Source organism: Nyctibius grandis, chromosome 5 (genome assembly GCF_013368605.1).
Source record: "Nyctibius grandis isolate bNycGra1 chromosome 5, bNycGra1.pri, whole genome shotgun sequence".
Taxonomy (NCBI): domain Eukaryota; kingdom Metazoa; phylum Chordata; class Aves; order Nyctibiiformes; family Nyctibiidae; genus Nyctibius; species Nyctibius grandis.
The window spans coordinates 43139827-43158270 of record NC_090662.1 but is presented as its reverse complement, the minus strand read 5'-3'; the positions used below and the strand labels follow the sequence as shown (position 1 = coordinate 43158270).

The 18444-nt window shown below is 41.4% G+C and overlaps 1 protein-coding gene across 1 annotated transcript; it reads left to right on the top strand.

The window, feature by feature from the left end:
* Positions 1–264: 264 nt before the first annotated feature.
* On the top strand, positions 265–16807 carry TSPAN8 (tetraspanin 8). The gene is made up of 8 exons (XM_068402362.1): positions 265–324; positions 5901–5976; positions 8851–8966; positions 9592–9666; positions 9752–9859; positions 11558–11707; positions 14103–14186; positions 16754–16807. Exons 1-8 carry the CDS (start codon positions 265–267, stop codon positions 16805–16807), a joined length of 723 nt encoding a protein of 240 aa, XP_068258463.1.
* Positions 16808–18444: the final 1637 nt, after the last annotated feature.

Genomic DNA, 18444 nt, shown 5'->3' with positions numbered 1-18444 from the left:
AAAGACGCAATAAGAGTCTGGAAACTCAGTGATAACACTGAGTAGTGCTTCCCCAATGCTCTGGTTAATATTTACCTGTGTTATAGGGACTATTTAAATAATTGTCGATGCCTTGGTCACAATTTTTGCTTTCAGTAGCAGAGCATGGTGTATTTGATGTGGTTTGAGAGGTTTTCTGAAGACACAGGAACAACTTTTATATTGAGGTCAAACTCTTAGGAAAGCTTCTTCTTCAGTGCTCGTTTTTGTCTCAGCTTGTTGAAAATGGCGGGTGTAAGCAGCTGCATGAAGTACTCCATGTTCATCTTTAACTTCTTATTTTGGGTAAGTTGGTGTTTAAATATTTATTAGTGATGCATGAAATGTGTTCAACATTATCTGAACTCTGTAGTTGAAGGAATTGCGAAGAAAATAGAGCATAAGTGGAACCAGAGTATGATTCTAAATCAGGGAGGGGAGAGCATGTTTAACTTTTACCTTTCCCTTTGTCTTTTTCCTTCAAAACAGCTTTCCTGCCACATTCAAAGGTAGACGAGCCATGAGTCTGTCTCCCTGCCCATATCGTGCCCCTCATGTCAAGGGACATCACTCATTTCAGTCATAAGATAACAGACTCACCACTCAGAATACATAATTCTCTTGCTTTTATTGTCTGCTGCTTGCATCCAAATGGCATAATCCTGAAAACATAGTTGCAACAGAAGATATGTAAAATTCACTTTTATTTTTAGCCTCCTAATTGATAAATGGTTTTCATATCCTTCTTTGTGGTTCTTTGCTTTACTTTCAGTGTAATTAGTTTCTGATGGTGGACACTAAATGTTTGTAAAATGGTATAGGCTGGCAGCACTACCAATAGCTGTATCCAGGCAGATACAGCACAGGGCAGCAGGCAGGTTTCTGGACATCATTTGAACCATATTTGTCTATTTATCACATCTCAGCTGCTTTGCAAGAATTTCAGGTCCTGGAAGCTCTGGAAATGTTTGAGTTAAAGAACATTTTTCTCGTGGTTCAACCTCACTGTCAGCTTTCCCAACAGAGATTTGTCAGGTTCACCAGAGGTTCACTGAAATGAGAAGCGGAACTACTAGCCACATTATGGGCTTTGCCTCAAGGGATTTTTCTCAGCTGAAAAGGTGATACTGTTCAAAAAGGACCGCAAACAGTAGCCTTGGAAAATTTGTGGCTAACCAAAATGAGAAGAATTAGCAAAATTCTTTCATCAGTTGTGGACGTCAAAAGAAATTCCTAACAGGCCAGTGATGGTTTGGACTGCCTTCCCCTCCTCTTCTTCCTCCACCTCCATCAAGGCAGATCGAAGATATTTGACATCTGTGTTGAAGTTTTTCTGCAATGGTACTTAAAAGAGTCCATAAGTTTCTGACTTGGAATTTCTGCCCCTCAGGAAGTTTTTCCTGTTCACATTCATCTGTATTTACTGTAAGCTAAAACACAGGCAAATATCTCAGACTAGCTTTAGAAAAGCTTCAAACTACTTCTGGAACGAGCATGTGAATAACATCCCATGCCTAAGCCTGCAGTGACAGCGTGGGTTTCCTAGGAAAAAAACACAGGATGCAATCTTGAAAGTCTTGAAAGCTCAGGAAAAAAGCAAGCATAGAACAAACTTCCCAAACCCATCTTTATGCCAAAGGTAGGAAAATCCGTACTCTATTGTGTGGAACAATATGCTGAGAGCATTTGCTGTGCATGTGACTGCCTGGATGGGACAGAAGAGGACAGGAATGAAGCTATAGTTACTTATTTTGAAGGAAGGGGTTTAGCACTACCAAGACAGGGAAGAACAGACGTGGTGCAAACAGGAATATGAGCCAACAGAGTACAATGAAGCTGAATTCTTCGATGTACATTCCTGTCTCTAATTCATGGAAATCATTAAATTACTGTAGTAAAGTACAGGGAACAGTGGTGTCTTTACAGCCACTGGTCCCACAGCTGCTCTCCCTGGTGCACGAGGTAGTTGGCAAGTGGAAAATTAAACTGATGGTGGGAAATGAAGGTCACTTTAATCTTAACTAGATAAGAGCAACGGCTGCTTATTTACCTGGCGTCCTTTCATTTTAAGCCTTTTGCAATCTCTCTGGGAGTGTTCCCTCTTAGGGCACACTGGAATGGGCTTTCCAGCCTTCTGATGCCTTTTTCTAAGCAGCCCTTACAGCATAGCACTAAGTGTGTAAGCCCTGGAATAGTCTAAGCTAACTCTGCGAAGTGGCCCTGGCTTCACTACATAACATTTGCCCCCTGGGAATCTACAGCCCCATGAGCCCCATGCAGGTCCTGCACATGGGTCGGGGCAATCCCAAGCACAAATACAGGCTGGGCGGAGCCGCCCTGAGGAGAAGGACTTGGGGGTGATGGTTGACGAGAAGCTCAACATGAGCCAGTGATGTGCACTTGCAGCCCAGAAGGCCAACCGTATCCTGGGCTGCATCAAAAGAAGCGTGGCCAGCAGATCGAGGGAGGTGATTCTCCCCCTTTACTCTGCTCTCGTGAGACCCCACCTGGAGTACTGCGTTCAGCTCTGGGGCCCCCAACATAAGAAGGACACGGAGTTGTTGGAATGAGTCCAGAGGAGGGCCACGAAGATGATCAGAGGGCTGGAGAACCTCTCCTATGAAGACAGGCTGAGAGAATTGGGGCTGTTCAGCCTGGAGAAGAGAAGGCTCTGGGGAGACCTCATAGCAGCTTTCCGGTACCTGAAGGGTGCCTACAGGAAAGTGGGAGAGGGGCTTTTTACAAGGGCAAGTAGTGACAGGACGAGGGGGAATGGTTTTAAACTGAAAGAGAGTGGATTTAGATTAGATATTAGGAAGAAATTCTTTACTGTGAGGGTGGTGAGACACTGGCACAGGTTGCCCAGAGAAGCTGTGGATGCCCCCTCCCTGGCAGTGTTTAAGGCCAGGTTGGATGGGGCTTTGAACAACCTGGTCTAGTGGAAAGGTGTCCCTGCCTGTGGCAGGGGGGTTGGAACTAGATGACCTTTAAAGGTCCCTTCCAACCCAAACCATTCTATGATTCTATGCTGGGCTCCAGCATGTCCACAGAGTTTTGCATCCTCCACGCTTGGTGAAAGCAAGCTGAGCATGGGCTTTTGAAGACCTGTGCTTTAGAACTGTGTGCCTATATGGAATTATTAATAGTCCTTAAATTAATCCTTAAGTCCGTTTTGTGCATTAAACCTGACATGTAGGTCAGATTTTTCCTTTTTCCCTTCTTCAGTGTTTGCAAGATATCCAGTCTAACCTGCTACCCTCATTCTGTCAGCTTCTGCTACTCCACATCACGCAATATTGTAGAATTACTGTTTTTTACACCTAATATTGATGTCTCATCCTAGTTTGAAGCAGACCAATTAGTGAAAGAGCAATCTTTGATCAGTTGTTGATATCAGACTTGCAGTCCCATATACAACCAAAGTGGCCCTTTCTGCATACCTTACATCTGAACATCTCAATCTCTGAAAGCAACAACACAAAATTAGCAGATATAGCCATAGACCACATTCTGTGTAGGACGTTCCTAGCACTGTTACTTTCAGGTATCTCAAGGAAGTCTTCCAGTCAAATGTTTTCCTGAACAGGAGCAACCTTATAGAAAGCTCCTCCTGATACCCTTAAATTGGTTGCTTAAAAAGTGTGTGCCAGTGGAGGGAATTCCCACAGGTTTGGTATTCCTGTGTCTGAAAAGTGCAAAGTAATGATATACTGCTGGTCCAGCGTCACGGCAGGCTCATCTGAGGTGATATTAATTCAACTAGGCTGTATTTCTTCATCACACCAAGACTGAAGAGTTCAAGAAGAGAAGGACCGATTGAAATCGAGGGACAACAGTCCTGTTCCTGATCAGTTTATGAGACTGTGATGAGATCACTGATTCTTGGTCAAGGGTTGAGGCAAAACTATGATAGATGTCTAGTTTTGGGAAAACGGGTGAGGACCTTTTCAAAGAAGCTCTTTTTATTCTATTGGAAAATACTGGTTTGTTAAAATTGAAATCTCCTGAAATGTAAGTTTCTTTAGCTGAAACTTTATTTTAAGAAAACTTAATAATTAGGATGGAGTATTCCAGCAAACTTGAAATGTTCTACTTGGACTTTTTTGGGAACAGACCATTTTGATTTGTTATTTCAACACTTCTATTTGTATGTTCTTGCACACTTTGTAATTATGAAAATAAACAGAAACAAAACATTAAGATTTTACTGAAATGGAGCATTTTTATCAGCCTAAACCAACTCTATTTTTATAATTAAAATATATACACCTTACAAAATACTTTGATTTATAAATGATGTTTCTTTTTTGAATGAAGGAAATATATATTGTAGCATTCCCATCTGACTGGTAATTTCCTGTACATTCAGCTATATTTACTTCTACTACTTTGCTGTATTTTTATGGGAGGCCCATTATAACAAACAAGGCAGTGGGCCAAAATCTGTTTGGATTTGTAGCAATAGCTGCTTCAGTTGAAGTTTTCACATTAGCGAGCCCATGTTGTTTGGTGCATAGCCACATGTCTCACATAGTGCTGCTGAACAAGACCTAAATATAGAGTCATATGATACCATCAGTTTCTAGGCAGATTCAGTGGGATTCAGAAGGTTTCAGCAGGGAGTTCTAGTTAAATTTGATAACATGACATAGCTGTCATCAATTGTACAACTTTCCTTTTCATGTTGAAAATGTACTTACAGGAGCTTTACTTATAGCAGGAAAATGTGTGGTACTCATGTCTGAGTGCTGGCTCTGTTCCATATTAAATAATCTGCTGAAGTTGTTACGGTCTTTGGTGCTGAATATTATACGAAACATTTTGCGGGGAAAGTATTTTTCAAGAAAAATTATTTAAAACATAAAAATAGCTCTTTTAATTTTAAAAGGTTAGGAATAGTCCCAGTCTTCATGGGAAGCTCATAACATTTCAGGCCCATAATATACTTGACTATTAATGACATACAGGAAGATAATTCTAAATCTGACTAGTCTTTGGTCCTCAGTTATCTCTCTTTCCTACCAGTCATCTCAGGAGGCACAATCCTTACACCTGATTAGCCTCCTAATTACCTGCCTCCAACACTTAAGAAACAGAAATCCTGTGTAAGAATCATCATGGACAAGGTTAGGAATAGAGTGACTCGTGCACAGTGGAACAGTACCTCAACGATCAATGAAACAGGAGCATAACTAGATATTAGGGAATGTGTCTGGACCTGGGATTCATCTGCCCTGATTTCAACATCTTAAAGCAAGTCATTCTGGTCTAACTTTCACGTGTACGTGACTGCGGATGGTTGTTTTCTGTAAAAATGTAATGGAAATAGTAACTGTAGGCATTTTATAGGAGGAATATTCTAAGGATTGGAGACAGCCAGATATTGTTGCAATAGAAACAGCAGAAAGACTTTATTTAGAACTTTTCCTGATAGTTTTATCATAAAGAATATGTCTCTAGATATGTGTCCTGAATAATTCTAGAAACAACATTTATGCAAACATCCCTTATCAAATCTCCTGTGTTTCCATTACAGAAGAAACAATGTTCTTTACAGTCATGTTTGTACATACTATAGCAATTTATATTCCTCTCATCTGACAGAATTTCAGTGTGCTTCCCAACCACATGTATAAATCATCAAGGAAATGCAGAGTCCTCTGAGGTAGAAACATCAGGGATTCAGCACATAACTGAAGATCTAACTACCCTTGTGAAGTTTCCTGGATATGAATCAATATCCTATGCTCCAGCAATTCATGTTTCTTTCACTTTGCCAAACAAATGATTTCAGAATTTTGTCTGTATCTGCTGCAATTTGGCTGCTGAATGTCAATCTAAAACTGCTGATCTTTCTAAATATTCTTTATTTTCTCCTGCAGGTGTGTGGTTCCATTATTTTGGGAGTCTCTGTATGGATACGTGTTAGCAAAGATGCTCAGCAGGTAAATGTATGCAGTCGTACCAGAACCATGTAAAATGTGGAAGCCACTGCATACACCTTCATTTCCCATCTTCATTTCCACAAATTTGTTATGTTTTTGTTGAGGTGGTTTGTGTGGGTAAAGATTAATGCTTTTTATGATATTTAAGATTAAACAAGATGGTGCAGGTAGTCAGATAAAGTGATTGATGTAAGCACAGAAGTGACTACAAAAAGTGTCTTCTACTGTTATTGATGTAGGTTCTTGCAGATGCACAGTGATTTCTGTTGGAAAATGTGTGTCTCTTTCCTCTAATGAAAACTAATGATGGTTTTGTTATTGATTTAAGTGTTAAGAGAGAATAATGAGGACCCATGCAGCTCCTAGGCTTTTCATTTTCTTTCCCTGTTAGAATAGTACAGTCATATATATTCCTGGGGTTACAGAATCACAGAATCACAGAATCACAGAATGTTAGGGATTGGAAGGGACCTCGAAAGATCATCTAGTCCAATCCCCCTGCCGGGGCAGGTTTGCCTAGACCATATCACACAGGAACGCGTCCAGGCGGGTTTTGAATGTCTCCAGAGAAGGAGACTCCACAACCTCCACTTCCATATGTTTGTAGGGAATAGTTTAACCTTTCTCACTATCTTAAATAATACAATTCTTATTTCCCCAGTAACTGCAACTTTGAAAGGGAGCAAGGATTTTTCCCTTCTATTTTCAGTGGCTCCTTAAAAACGCCTTATCCTTTTCCCCTCATATTTATATAGAAGGGTTTTAGAGACCCAAAAAACTTTACTTAGGATTAAAATATCCTAACAGCCCTCCTGGAGGGGAGAAGAAAGTCCTTGAGTTCCTCTTATGGATTTTATCTGGGTTTTTAAATTACTTCAGACTTTATGACTTTCCTTTTCTGCAAAGCTAGGGAAAATGCAATTTTGAGGAGCCCTTGATCTTGCAGTCATGCAGCAGAGGCTGGTCCTGTTGGTGCAAAGGCCCTTTGGCCTTGTGGGCCCTGCCAGCCTTTTGCTAAGCATGCTCCCAGTGGCACTGGCCTCTGACGCACAGCATGTTTTCTGTCACCCTTGAGTAAAGCTGATTTCACAGCTCATAGATACCTCTCTGAAAGGCACTGTTCAATCTTTGTATGTTGGTGCTTTGTTATACTAACAGCAAGAACAATCTGACTCTAAGGTTTAAGCAGTATGTTCCTTCTTGTGAATTTGGGCCATAGAAATGTAAATTAATTTGAAAAATTAATTTGCATATTTCTATTTCGAAAAAGGCTTTCTGGCTATAGAAGTGAAAAAATGGCCAGGTGTGACATAGAAGCATTTTTTTCAGCTTTCAGATTGAGCCTTTGGTTTAGATTAAGTTGCAAATCTTCAGATCACTCCTCTGCTGCTCTGCTGCAGTCGGTCAGTTAAGAACAGTAATTTTTAAGTCAGTATTTTCCCATCTGGAAATAAAAAGATGGTGGAGAGAAGAAGGTAGTTTCATATATTTCCTGCCATTTGGCTGATGACGCTGTTACCCTTTGCCAGTCCCAGATGTCTCATGTCTGGCAGAGGATGGATGCAACAGAACTCAGTTCATGATGACGTTGTGCCATGGGGTAAATTAGGTGATGGTGGAGAGCTCTGCCATTCTCTACTGTGGAAGAGTGACAACTTTCACTCCTCAATCAACATTTTAGAAACTAAAATTGCCATACTTGCTAGCTGACCACCTCTAGTATGATAGCTCAGATGGTAAAAAGGAGCTTGGAAAACCATAACCACTATTATACTTCCTTGTTTTTTTCAGTGATTTCCTATTCAGAAAAAGCATACTTAAGTGTGTCCCAAACTAGTTCCCTGAAGTGACACTTAGTACTCCCCAAAAACTGAATTAAGAGTAGGGACCAAAATTGAAAGCATTTTCTCACATTTTTGCCTCTATGCAGGCAAAGTTTCCATTCAAAACCAATGTATGTTTTGCCTGAGTAATAATTGAACAGACCATAAGGATTTGGCTGTAGATGAACAGAGCTTTCTAAGAATAAGTAACAGGAGGTTCAGTCCAACTTGGAAGGGAAAGAACAACACATTCTTCAAATTATACTTGTCTATATACCTTCGCAATTTCCATCAGAAGATAAATGTGACAACGTCCAGACATTTTTTCTCATCTTGGCACAAGCCACATTGGAAAATATTCTTTGAACATTTTTTCTCTGTTTTGGCCTTTGGCCTTAGTCAGTCCTGTGGGAACTGGATAATTTGATATTTAATAATATTGAGGTATATGAATTGTTTAGTTGAGTGTCCCACACATCAAAATACAGTCCTCATCTCTGAGGGTAATATTAGAGATCATGCCTAAAAAAAAAAGAAAAAGAAAAAGGAAAAGAAAGCTACTTTGGAAAATAACATCTAACTGTTTCTCTAGTATATCCAGCATCGCTCTGAGAAGTGTTCTCTCAGGAACAGCCACAGAGTATGTTCCTGGCCTTCTAATGACAAACAGAGCTTTTGTTTCTTTAACATTTAGTTAATGTAGGAGAGATTTCGAGATAATCAATTTTGCTACTTCCAGTAAAAAGCAAAGATTCATCGAAAACTAACTGAAAGCCACTTTAAAGACAAGAGATCTTTATTTGTTCTGTAAAGTTGACTTTCGTCTTGTGCAGAGACAAAGACTGTGAAAAGCCAGGTTCTACCAAGCTCCCCAACAAAACATTTAAGAAGGGGGCATCAGAGTTTTGTTTATTTATGGATCAGAATTTATCCATGGTTGATAATTGGTATGTTTATCAGTTATCAAATAATTCTTTTGTTTTGGGGGATACAGATGTTTTTAGGAGAAGCTTCTTGTAGCTGAAAGATTTTTTTTCCCCTCTCTTTTCAGGAGTTGGAGATAGACAGCAGCCTGTTTGCAGGGGTTGATCTGCTGATAGCCGTGGGCTCCATCATTATGGTCCTTGGGTTCCTGGGGTGCTGTGGTGCCATAAAGGAGAGCCAGTGCATGCTGCTCTTGGTAGGAAAGAAAAACATTTGGCTACCTTTAACAGGCCACAGCTACATTTGATGGATAAAGTCCTTGCAAGTAGTATCAAATGAGAATGGAGGCCTTTTTGGTTAAGCAAATGCTTGATTATGATGATGTGTTTTCATTGCTTACCTTGTGCTTGAGCCCCTTCTGAATTCTGGTGCAGAAAAAGTGATGGATGGTCTCATCAACAAGAAGAGAGGGTCCAGAGAGCCCCAAGCATGTCACTAGCTTTTTTTCCATCCAACCATCACCAAAGTTCCCTCCACCAATCCGTCCGCCCCACACTACCTATCCCATTTAATTTCATAAATTCCCAGTTGCTCCCTTTGCTGGTCCTCCTAGAACGTCCTCTCTGTCCTCCTGCCCAACATCTCTCACCTACACGCTGCCCATCATGCCACTACTCTGGTGTGCACCTTGTTTTGATCACCAGCTGAGCACACTCTGTCTCGAGCACCCCCTTTTCACTCCAGCAGCTCTAACTGGAACTTCAGTTCATTCTGCCTACATGGTTATTCAAGCACATGAAAACGTAACATTCACTTAGAAGAAATTATATCATCTTGATCAAAAGTACTATAGTTTTCTCCTTCTTTTGTTTTCTTCCTAGTTTTTTATTGGACTGCTTCTGATCCTGATCCTTCAGGTCACAGGAGGTATTTTAGGAGCAGTGTACAGATCTCAGGTACAGTATTATTCTGCATTTTCATTGATGTCTTCCCAGAGTTTTGTTTCTACCTTGAAAACTAATAAAGTATTTGGTCTTGCAGATTGAAAAATCCTTTAATAAGACTCTCTTGGCAAGTGTGGATTCATTGCAAAGTTCTGCAGAAGAATCTAAAGTGTTTCAAGAGAAGTTCCAGAAGTTTGAGACGATGGTAATTAAAATGTAACGGAGGCCAGGGGTTGTTGCTATCTGTTCCATCTCTAGCATTTGTCTGTGCTTCGTTTTATGGCTACTCTGCCATAGATTTGAATTTCATTCCCTGGGAATGGGGAAGGGTCTGACTTAAATGCATGTTAAAACACTACACAAGGGGCTTCTGCTCTCCTGATATGACATGGGCCTTCTGTGATGATTTCTTTGTGCAATAGTGTTTATAAGAACAATGGAGCAAGGACACACAACATGCAAGTGAGACAGACAGCTAAGCTCTTTCATGAGAAGGCTGCCTGCTCCTTTGTTACAGCTCTCCCTTCTGAATGGACATTGCTCCTTCACTGTATCCCAGCTAAGAACTATCTAGTACCCTTAAGGCAAGGTACCCCTGGGACAAGGAAAACTTCAGGAGTGTATTTAATTTGGAATATCCTATTGCTATGAAGTCATTAAATGCCATACTTTACTGTGTGAGAAGGGGGAAGAAAATATGATAAAAGGGAGTTATGTTTTCGCTGTGCTTATACCTATCCTGGCTTCCCCCACCTGCAGGACCCCAGAAGGTGGACACAGTGCCAGCTTGCTCCTGGGTATCACATAGAGAATACCCTTGAATTTCACTGATATCATTGACGTGTAGACCCCTGCCCCTCCCACTAATACCTGTGTCTATACACTGACAGAGTGCCTGCTGTTATTTTTTTTTTTAGTCCCTCATGGGTGATGACTTTGATGGGTAGGCTTAAAGAATTCCTGTTTTCAAAGGCTGCTAGTGTGAAAGAAAAGGAAGCAAGTAACAATATTTGGGTGGCTTATATTACTTCCACTTCTCCTTCCCCATTCCACCTCCAGCCCTGTCCTCTGCTTCTGAGCCAGCTTGTTTCTTCTGATATAATAAGCAGCTCCCTGGAGAGATGACTGAAGGGTGAACAAAATGAAAAATCCCATAATTACTGTATTAATTTTTAAATAGACCAGGATTGTTTTATTATGTCCCATGGCCTTTGCTTTTATACAAAATTACGTGAACATTTCCAGCTGCTTTTTAAAAGAGAGGGGACCTCAAACCCAAGTCTGCACCCCTGAGCTTTAGTGGCTTAAATAAAGTTTCACATGAAGTGAAACTGCACCTGGTTTAGGTTTCACAAACCCCAAATGGAGCCCTGGCCTCCTCAGTCCATTTCTAATGTAAAGTCTAACCATCATTCAAGGTGATTATTTTTCTAGATTTCAGAGTTTTATGTGCCTGAATTTTACATTTTCTGCCTGGCTTTTCAAGATGTGAAATGTGGATGTTCCTGGAGCCGTTACTTACCTTCTGCAAGTATAACCTGCAGAAAGAAGACTTGATTCTCAAAAAATACTTTACCCAGACTTGTTCCATGTTCCAGTTCCATTCTGGCACTGACAATTACTAGCTTTATATAGTATGTTAATGTTTTTAGAGTACTGTATTCTGAAAATCTGGTCTTTTTTTCCTTTTTTTTTCTTTTTTTAAACTTGTGCATTTACATTCTTATAACTGGTATGGAAATGTAAAGGGTGTTTGAGCCATACCAATTTGGGAAAAGTTCCACATGGGAAAAGATGAAAGGAAATTTCTCCTTCGTTGTTCCTTTCAGTTCCCTTCCCTACTCTCCTTGAACTGCAAATCACTGCTTTTTTCCTTATCTCTCCGTTTCCTCCTTACTTGCAGAACCAGTGCTGCGGTTTGCTGAATGGACCTGCAGACTGGGGAAAAAATTTTAATGTTCCTCTTGGTAGCAATAAAATCTGTGAGTGTGAACTAAAGAACCCATCAACAGATCTCTGCACCTACTTTCAAGGCAGATACGTTTATAAAACGGTAAGAAAAATGTAATATTCCACTCTTCTTTCTAAAAAGAGGTTTTAACCCAACGTTGCCTTTGCTGGCTGGTATAGTCAGCAGTTCTGTCTCTTTCCAAAAAGGCAAAGTTTTGGCTCCTCTTCATTAGCCAGAATTGCCCGTGCCATCTGTTACGAAATTACTGTGTATACATGAAATACACTGCTGCTTCCTCTTCCTGGGATGCTTCTATTTTAGCTGTGCAGTGCAGTACCCTTAGGACCTCAGCAGTCTGCATGGTTACTACGGGTGAAAATGATTATGGCTTTGGGGTCAGAGGATGCCTCTGGGTCAGAGCAGCACATCAGCTACCCTTTGGCTCTCATTCCTCTCTCAGAAGGTTATGTTCCCACCCAGGCTCATTCTGGTGGTAAGCATGTTGACTCAGAGGCTTTCGAAGGGCTAAGGGATATTGGAAAATGAACACATTAAATGCAAGAGCTTTGGGGTTTTATAGTCCTTTAATAAAAAAGCCACACTCATTTTGCAGGATCGGCTGGAAAGAAACCTTACATGTTGTAGGCTTCATGGCAGCATACTCAAAGCGTATTTTCCTATAACTACAGCCTGTTGAAAAGCTTGTGGCAGTCAATGTAATAATAAGGTAAAAATATCTGGTGACAGGCAAGAAGAAAGCATACTCAAAAATTGGTTGGTGGGCAGCAGAGATCTCAATTAATTAATTTCAAGATTTATCTGTCTCCTTATATGGAAATTTGGACTCCATGTGTACAAAGAAAAATATGAAAAATAGTGGAAAACTAGCATGAAATAGCTGCATTTTTAGAATGCTGATGGTAGAAAGTTTGCCAATCTGCACGTAGCACAAAGCAAATTTTAGTAAATGTCCATTCCAGTTGTATAGTTTTCTAAATGCACAGCTCCTTAGCCAGGTCCTGCCTGAACACTAATTTCCTCCCTGTGTAGTCCCACAGAAGCAAATCATGTTTTAAAGCAACTTAATCCTCTGGTTAAGTAGAGGATGCCAGAACCCAATCTGGAAATAAGACATATACAAAGAGGCTGTTTTGGCCACATTTTAATGTCATTTTGGCCTCAGGCGAACCCTCAAAGGACACATGCGAAGCCATCTGTGAAAGTACTGCAGGTGCAAGATATCGCTCACATGAACACACATATTTCATGGTGGTGTTAGATGCTAGTAAAGCCATTCAACTCTTGTGATCTAGGAAAAAAGATTTGAAATTCAGTGCAGTTCTGAGTCAGCTTAAGTGAGAGGTTTTTTAGAAGGACTAGAAGGAGAAGACCCATGTGTTTATTGTGAGGGAGCAAATACGGTGAAAGAATATAACTATATTTGGGGGGAAGGCAGTTATACTGTTGGAACAGTACCATAGTTTTGATGGATATAAGCAGTACTTGACTTTCCCTACAGTTTGCAAAATGAGTATTGTCAATGCCTGGAGAAGATGTAGTCATATTATAAGAACAGATGTATGCATTTATTAAAAAGGAGAGTAACTCTGCATAGAACTTCAGATATGATCACTCTCTTTGTCCCAGCCCCAGACCACCAAATATTTGTCAAAATTACAGAATCACAGAATCACAGAATCAAACAGGTTGGAAGACACCTCAGGGATCATCAAGTCCAACCGTTGCCCTGACACCACCCTGTCAACTAGACCATGGCACTAAGTGCCATGTCCAATCTTTTCTTAAACACATCCAGAGATGGTGACTCCACCACCTCCCTGGGCAGCCCATTCCAATGTCTAATGACCCTTTCTGAAAAGAAATTCTTCCTAATGTCCAACCTGAACCTCCCCTGGCGAAGCTTGAGGCTGTGTCCTCTTGTTCTATTGCTAGTTGCCCGGGAGAAGAGGCTGACTCCCACTTCACGACAACCTCCCTTCAGGTAGTTGTAGACTGCAATTAATATTTAAACTAGGTTTTATTGTTAGTTGAATCCAATTCTAATAATAGGCTTTGAAGTTTCAAATTCAAAGATCAGATTAGTGGGAAACAAGTTTTCTGTCAGATCTAGTCATTGCTACATCGGCTCTTTCCTAGCAGCAAATGATTGTCAAGTGAAAGTAAGAATAAATACTTCTCTCCTTGTCAACTGAAAATCATGCAAACATTAGGCATTGCAATTGCATATCTTCATTTGAAATTGTACCATTTTATGGTCAGCTACTAAATTCATCTTTATATTTGGGAAGGCAAAGACTCAGAGCACAAGATACATATAGCTGTGTTTTTTGTGTTTGTTAGCAACAAGCCAGAGGAAATTCAAATAGCCTTTCTTTAACATAGAGAGAGAGAGAGGAGTTATTTTAGAGGATGCGTTCCAAATAACCTTAGGAGAATATTGCTTACCTATAATTAATTGTTTTGTCTTATTTTTCAGCCTTGTGGAGAGGTGATTAAGGAATACCTTAAAGACCATCTGCTCATAATTATGGGGATCGCCTTTGGACTGGCTGTTATTGAGGTACCAGCATACACCATAAAAATATTTAGTAGCTGACAAGCAACATGTTCTACTTAGAAATACGCTGGGAAGGGGATTAAAACACCTGGCTTACTCAATTAATAGACAAGGGAAAACCACCTCTCACCTTAGCTATAACCTTACTGTTATTTCTTGTAAACATTACAAGGCTGCTGAGCTGCAAACTTCAGGTGGGATCAGACCACCCTGCTGCCTGTATGAGTGTAGCACATGGCACTTCTGCAAAGATTTGACAGTTCTGGAGCCAGACTGTGCCTTGACAGAGAGCCCTGTGGACAGAGGGGTGTGCGGACACCCAGCCTCAGGAAGACATGAGGCAGGATAGCCGATCTTTTCCTCCTCTTTCTCTCTTTTGCTTGAGAAAAAAGTCATTTCATAAGAAGACTCAACCCCTAAACTGCATATTCTTGTCACAGAGAAATTATGATACAAAATTATTATTCCGAGGGCATAGTTTAGTCATCAAGATAGTGCGTGAATGTGCCTGAGTGCACACCTGTGCTGCTCCATATATTCCTATGTGTAAAAAAAGCAGAGCATGTTAGCTCTTCATTTTAATTGCTTCATCATACATTGAAGAATAACACGCAAAATTTTGTCTGAAGAGAGGAGGAAAAGCATTGAGGTTATCCAGTCAGCTACTTGATGAATGATAGGCTTTGATTAGGAGAAAATGTCAAAGAAACAGGGGATTTCATCATGTTGCTTTCTTCAGTCATTTTCTTTCTTCTCACTGTTCCTCTGTGGTTTCCCTCCTCCCCTGCCCTCCGCCAATGGATGTTTGAGGGAAAAAGCAGAAATGACGAAGATTGCTATGCAGAGTTCAGTCTGTTATTCCAAGTGAAAACTTCTTAACATCATTGGCAGAGGATTGCTCCTCATGGTAGAAGAGTGGGCAAGAGCCCCAACTCAAAAATATATTTCCAGGAAAATAGTAGTAAGCAGGGAAGAGTTACGCAGCTGCAGCACGGAGAGAGGACAGGCCACTGACTTCTTACTCGGCACAGGCTTTATGTTATTTAAGGTGCTATATGTAGGGTCAGGTCTATATGTAGACTTTGGGGGGAAAATAGGTGTAATACACCAATATTAAAAGGCCTTTAAAAATATAATAGAAGTGTAAAATTGCATCTGTATCCCGAAGGTAAGTTATAAGTCACTTTGCTCTAGTTACTGCAGTTACATGAGTTGTAGCCTTTAGTTCATTGGCCATCATTCTTCCCTGTTCTCCAGTTGGCATTTTCTGTGGCGGCTGCCTCTCCCAATCATAAATGCATTAGAAAACAACTTTCCCTACAGTATAACAATAAACAACATGAGCCTCAGCTGGTACAAATTGTCAGCTGGCAATTTACACTTGATAAACATTTAGCCTTTCCAAATATATTAACATATTATGACTTCTCAAGTAATTGCAAATCAAAGGCCACATGCTTAACCATCTCTCTGCTCTGGTAAACCCCGGGTAAAAAGAAGCGGACAAGGAAAAGTGCTCTTCCCTAGCGTTCCCCTCTCTGCCTGCTCCATTATGCCACTTGTGGGCTGTTAATGGTTTCAGCTTACCCTGTTAGTGGAAATGATACTGGGAAGAAGGGTCCAGTTTCACTTGGGTGCAAGTGAAAATGCGAGCATGCTATGTCAGGGAAGCCCTTTTGGCTTATTCCAGCTGTGTGTCCATCTCCTTGTCTTAGCTGTACCCCTGTGTGATGTACTCTCTCCACTGCATCCTGGTGTTCATGGCTTCATAAGTGTCAATGGGATACTTTCCACTTTTGTGAAGCACCTTCACAGACTGATTAATTTTAAATCCAGAAGGAAGATTTCTGATCTTGCCAGTTGTCTGTCACAGGATGTGGAATTTCACCCAGTAATTCCCACTACAGAAGGTGACCCTACTGTATTTTATATTTCAAGCAACAGCTTCTTTAGTGGACTCAGTGTTTCTATCCCAAATCTATTACTGATGAATATAAAATATTTGTTGCATGATCATTTGCCACTCAAAATGGTGGGGTATGTGTATAGGTATATGCCTGTATACATAGACACATATATGCCTCTACACATATATTTACATAAAAGAGAGTGACCGTGGAAGAGAATAGAGATTTCAAAGGCAAACAACCCTTAGAATATGCAATGAAATCAGAATGTTCCTCCAACTTTCTTAGAAAATAAAAAATTGAATTTTTGTCCGAATTTCTTGAACTTCTCATCATTTACTGCTCCATGGCAGCTAACAACTGCATTTTAAACCCCCAGAGTTACAGGGTTCCCCATCCACAGAGGCAATCCATCTTTTAAACAAATGAAAGCTTTCCATCATGTCTGCAGTCTTACCTGTGGTACATACTGATTTCATTAAAATGGCTATATTCTAGAGTCATGTTCTTTATGAATTACATTGGAAAAGATCTTCTGCATAGCAGATTTAGCCTGCATGTAAATCCAAGACATTTGCAAACAAAATGTTCCCTCTGTGTATCGGTTGTATCCTGGGATTTCCAGGACTGCCAAGTAATACCAGAAATGTCTTTGTTTTCCAGATTCTCGGTTTGGGGTTTTCTATGAGCCTCTACTGCCAGATCCAGAGAAAATGAAACCGTGGAAGTCTCAGAACAATGTCACCAGCCAAATCAAAACCTTTGTAGATAGAGGGATATTTGGCTTGGCACATTCAGATAAATATATGCATTTCCCAGGCAGCTGTTCTGATGAACATGGCAGCCCTTGTGCACACGGATGCTTCACAATTTGCAAAACGACCTCCTTATACTTCATAAGATTTAATGATGTGAATGGGAATTTTTATTTGCAATAAACGTCTTTGCTTATGTTTCTGAGGAGTTTATTTTGTCCGAAGAAAGCATTTAAGTCATGTTGAGATTGTGAGCTCACAAGGCAGTGTGTCCACATTGGTGTTGCACCACCTGTAGCAGTCACCATAAACAGCTGCAAACAATCTTGCAGTGGCTGACTGGTCCAGGGAATCACATGTCCCCAGGCAGCTTTGCTGGTGGGGCAGGGTGTTTTCATTACAAGTGTCACGGGTCCGTTTGACACTCGATATGGTATATACGGCCAGGGTTTTGTCACTTGTGAGAAACACAGGGACCGACTTTCATTCGAATAGGAAAGATGATGCATTTCCCTTCAGGGACGTTTGAATCAATATCCTGGCAGCTGAGAGGGTCACTCTCAGGCCCAAACGATGCTTAGATTGCATACAGGAGTTGGATTTAGTGGCACGTATTTTGCAAATATGCACCAAGGGTGAAATCCAAGCCCACGTGAAGGCAAGATGTACACAGAAGTCATGCAGGTGAGACTTCACCTAGAGCAGCTAAGACAAGCAGTGGGCTTCCAGCAGCAGGTGGAGAGCAGAAGGCAAATGCAGCAGCAATATAAAGCATGCCTGCCTTTGGACTGAGCAGTGCTTGCAGGTGTTGGTGCCCTGAGGCACTGACAGCCCTGACTGTCCCTGTCCAGCCCCTCGGGGCTCCCCCAACCCTGCCCATGGCCCAGGACCCCCGTGGGGCCATCAGCCCCTGCCCCAGCGATGCCACAGCAGGTCTGGTCTCCAGTTCCCCACAGCCCTGCCCTGCTTGGCCATGGGATCCCACTGAGCTGGGCCCACCCATGGGTCCATGTGCTGGCCTGGCCTCAAGCCATCCTGAAACCCAGGGAGGTTCCCGATGCTCCGGGCTGGTGCTGCCCCAGTGCCCCCCAGCTGCCCTACTCCTGGCTGAGGCAGTGGGACAGGCCCTGGCTGCCAGACCCTGCCCTGCCATCCCAAGTGAGCTGCTGGCCCAGGCAGCTCCCTGACAGAAAGTAAATGACATCAGGGAACAGATTGTTTTAAAGGTATGAAGATGCCTAACGGTGCCCATAGGGATCATTTCCACAGCATGCTGAAGGCTTCACTGATGCGCATTGGGGGCTAGCTGTTTTCACCAGTCCCACTGGGCTCCATCTTCATCTTTAGGAGCAGCTTTAAACACCTTCAAACAGCTGCTCTTAAGGGAAAACCACTGTTGTGGTTTAACCCCAGCTGGCAGCTCAGCCCCACACAGCCACTCACTGTCTCCCCCCCGGTGGGATGGAGGAGAGAATTGGAAGAGTGAGAAAACTCGTGGGTTGAGATAAGGACAGTTTAATAAGTAAAGCAAAAGCTGTGTGCACAAACAATGCAAAACAAGGAATTCATTCACTACTTCCCATTGGCAGCAGGTGTTCA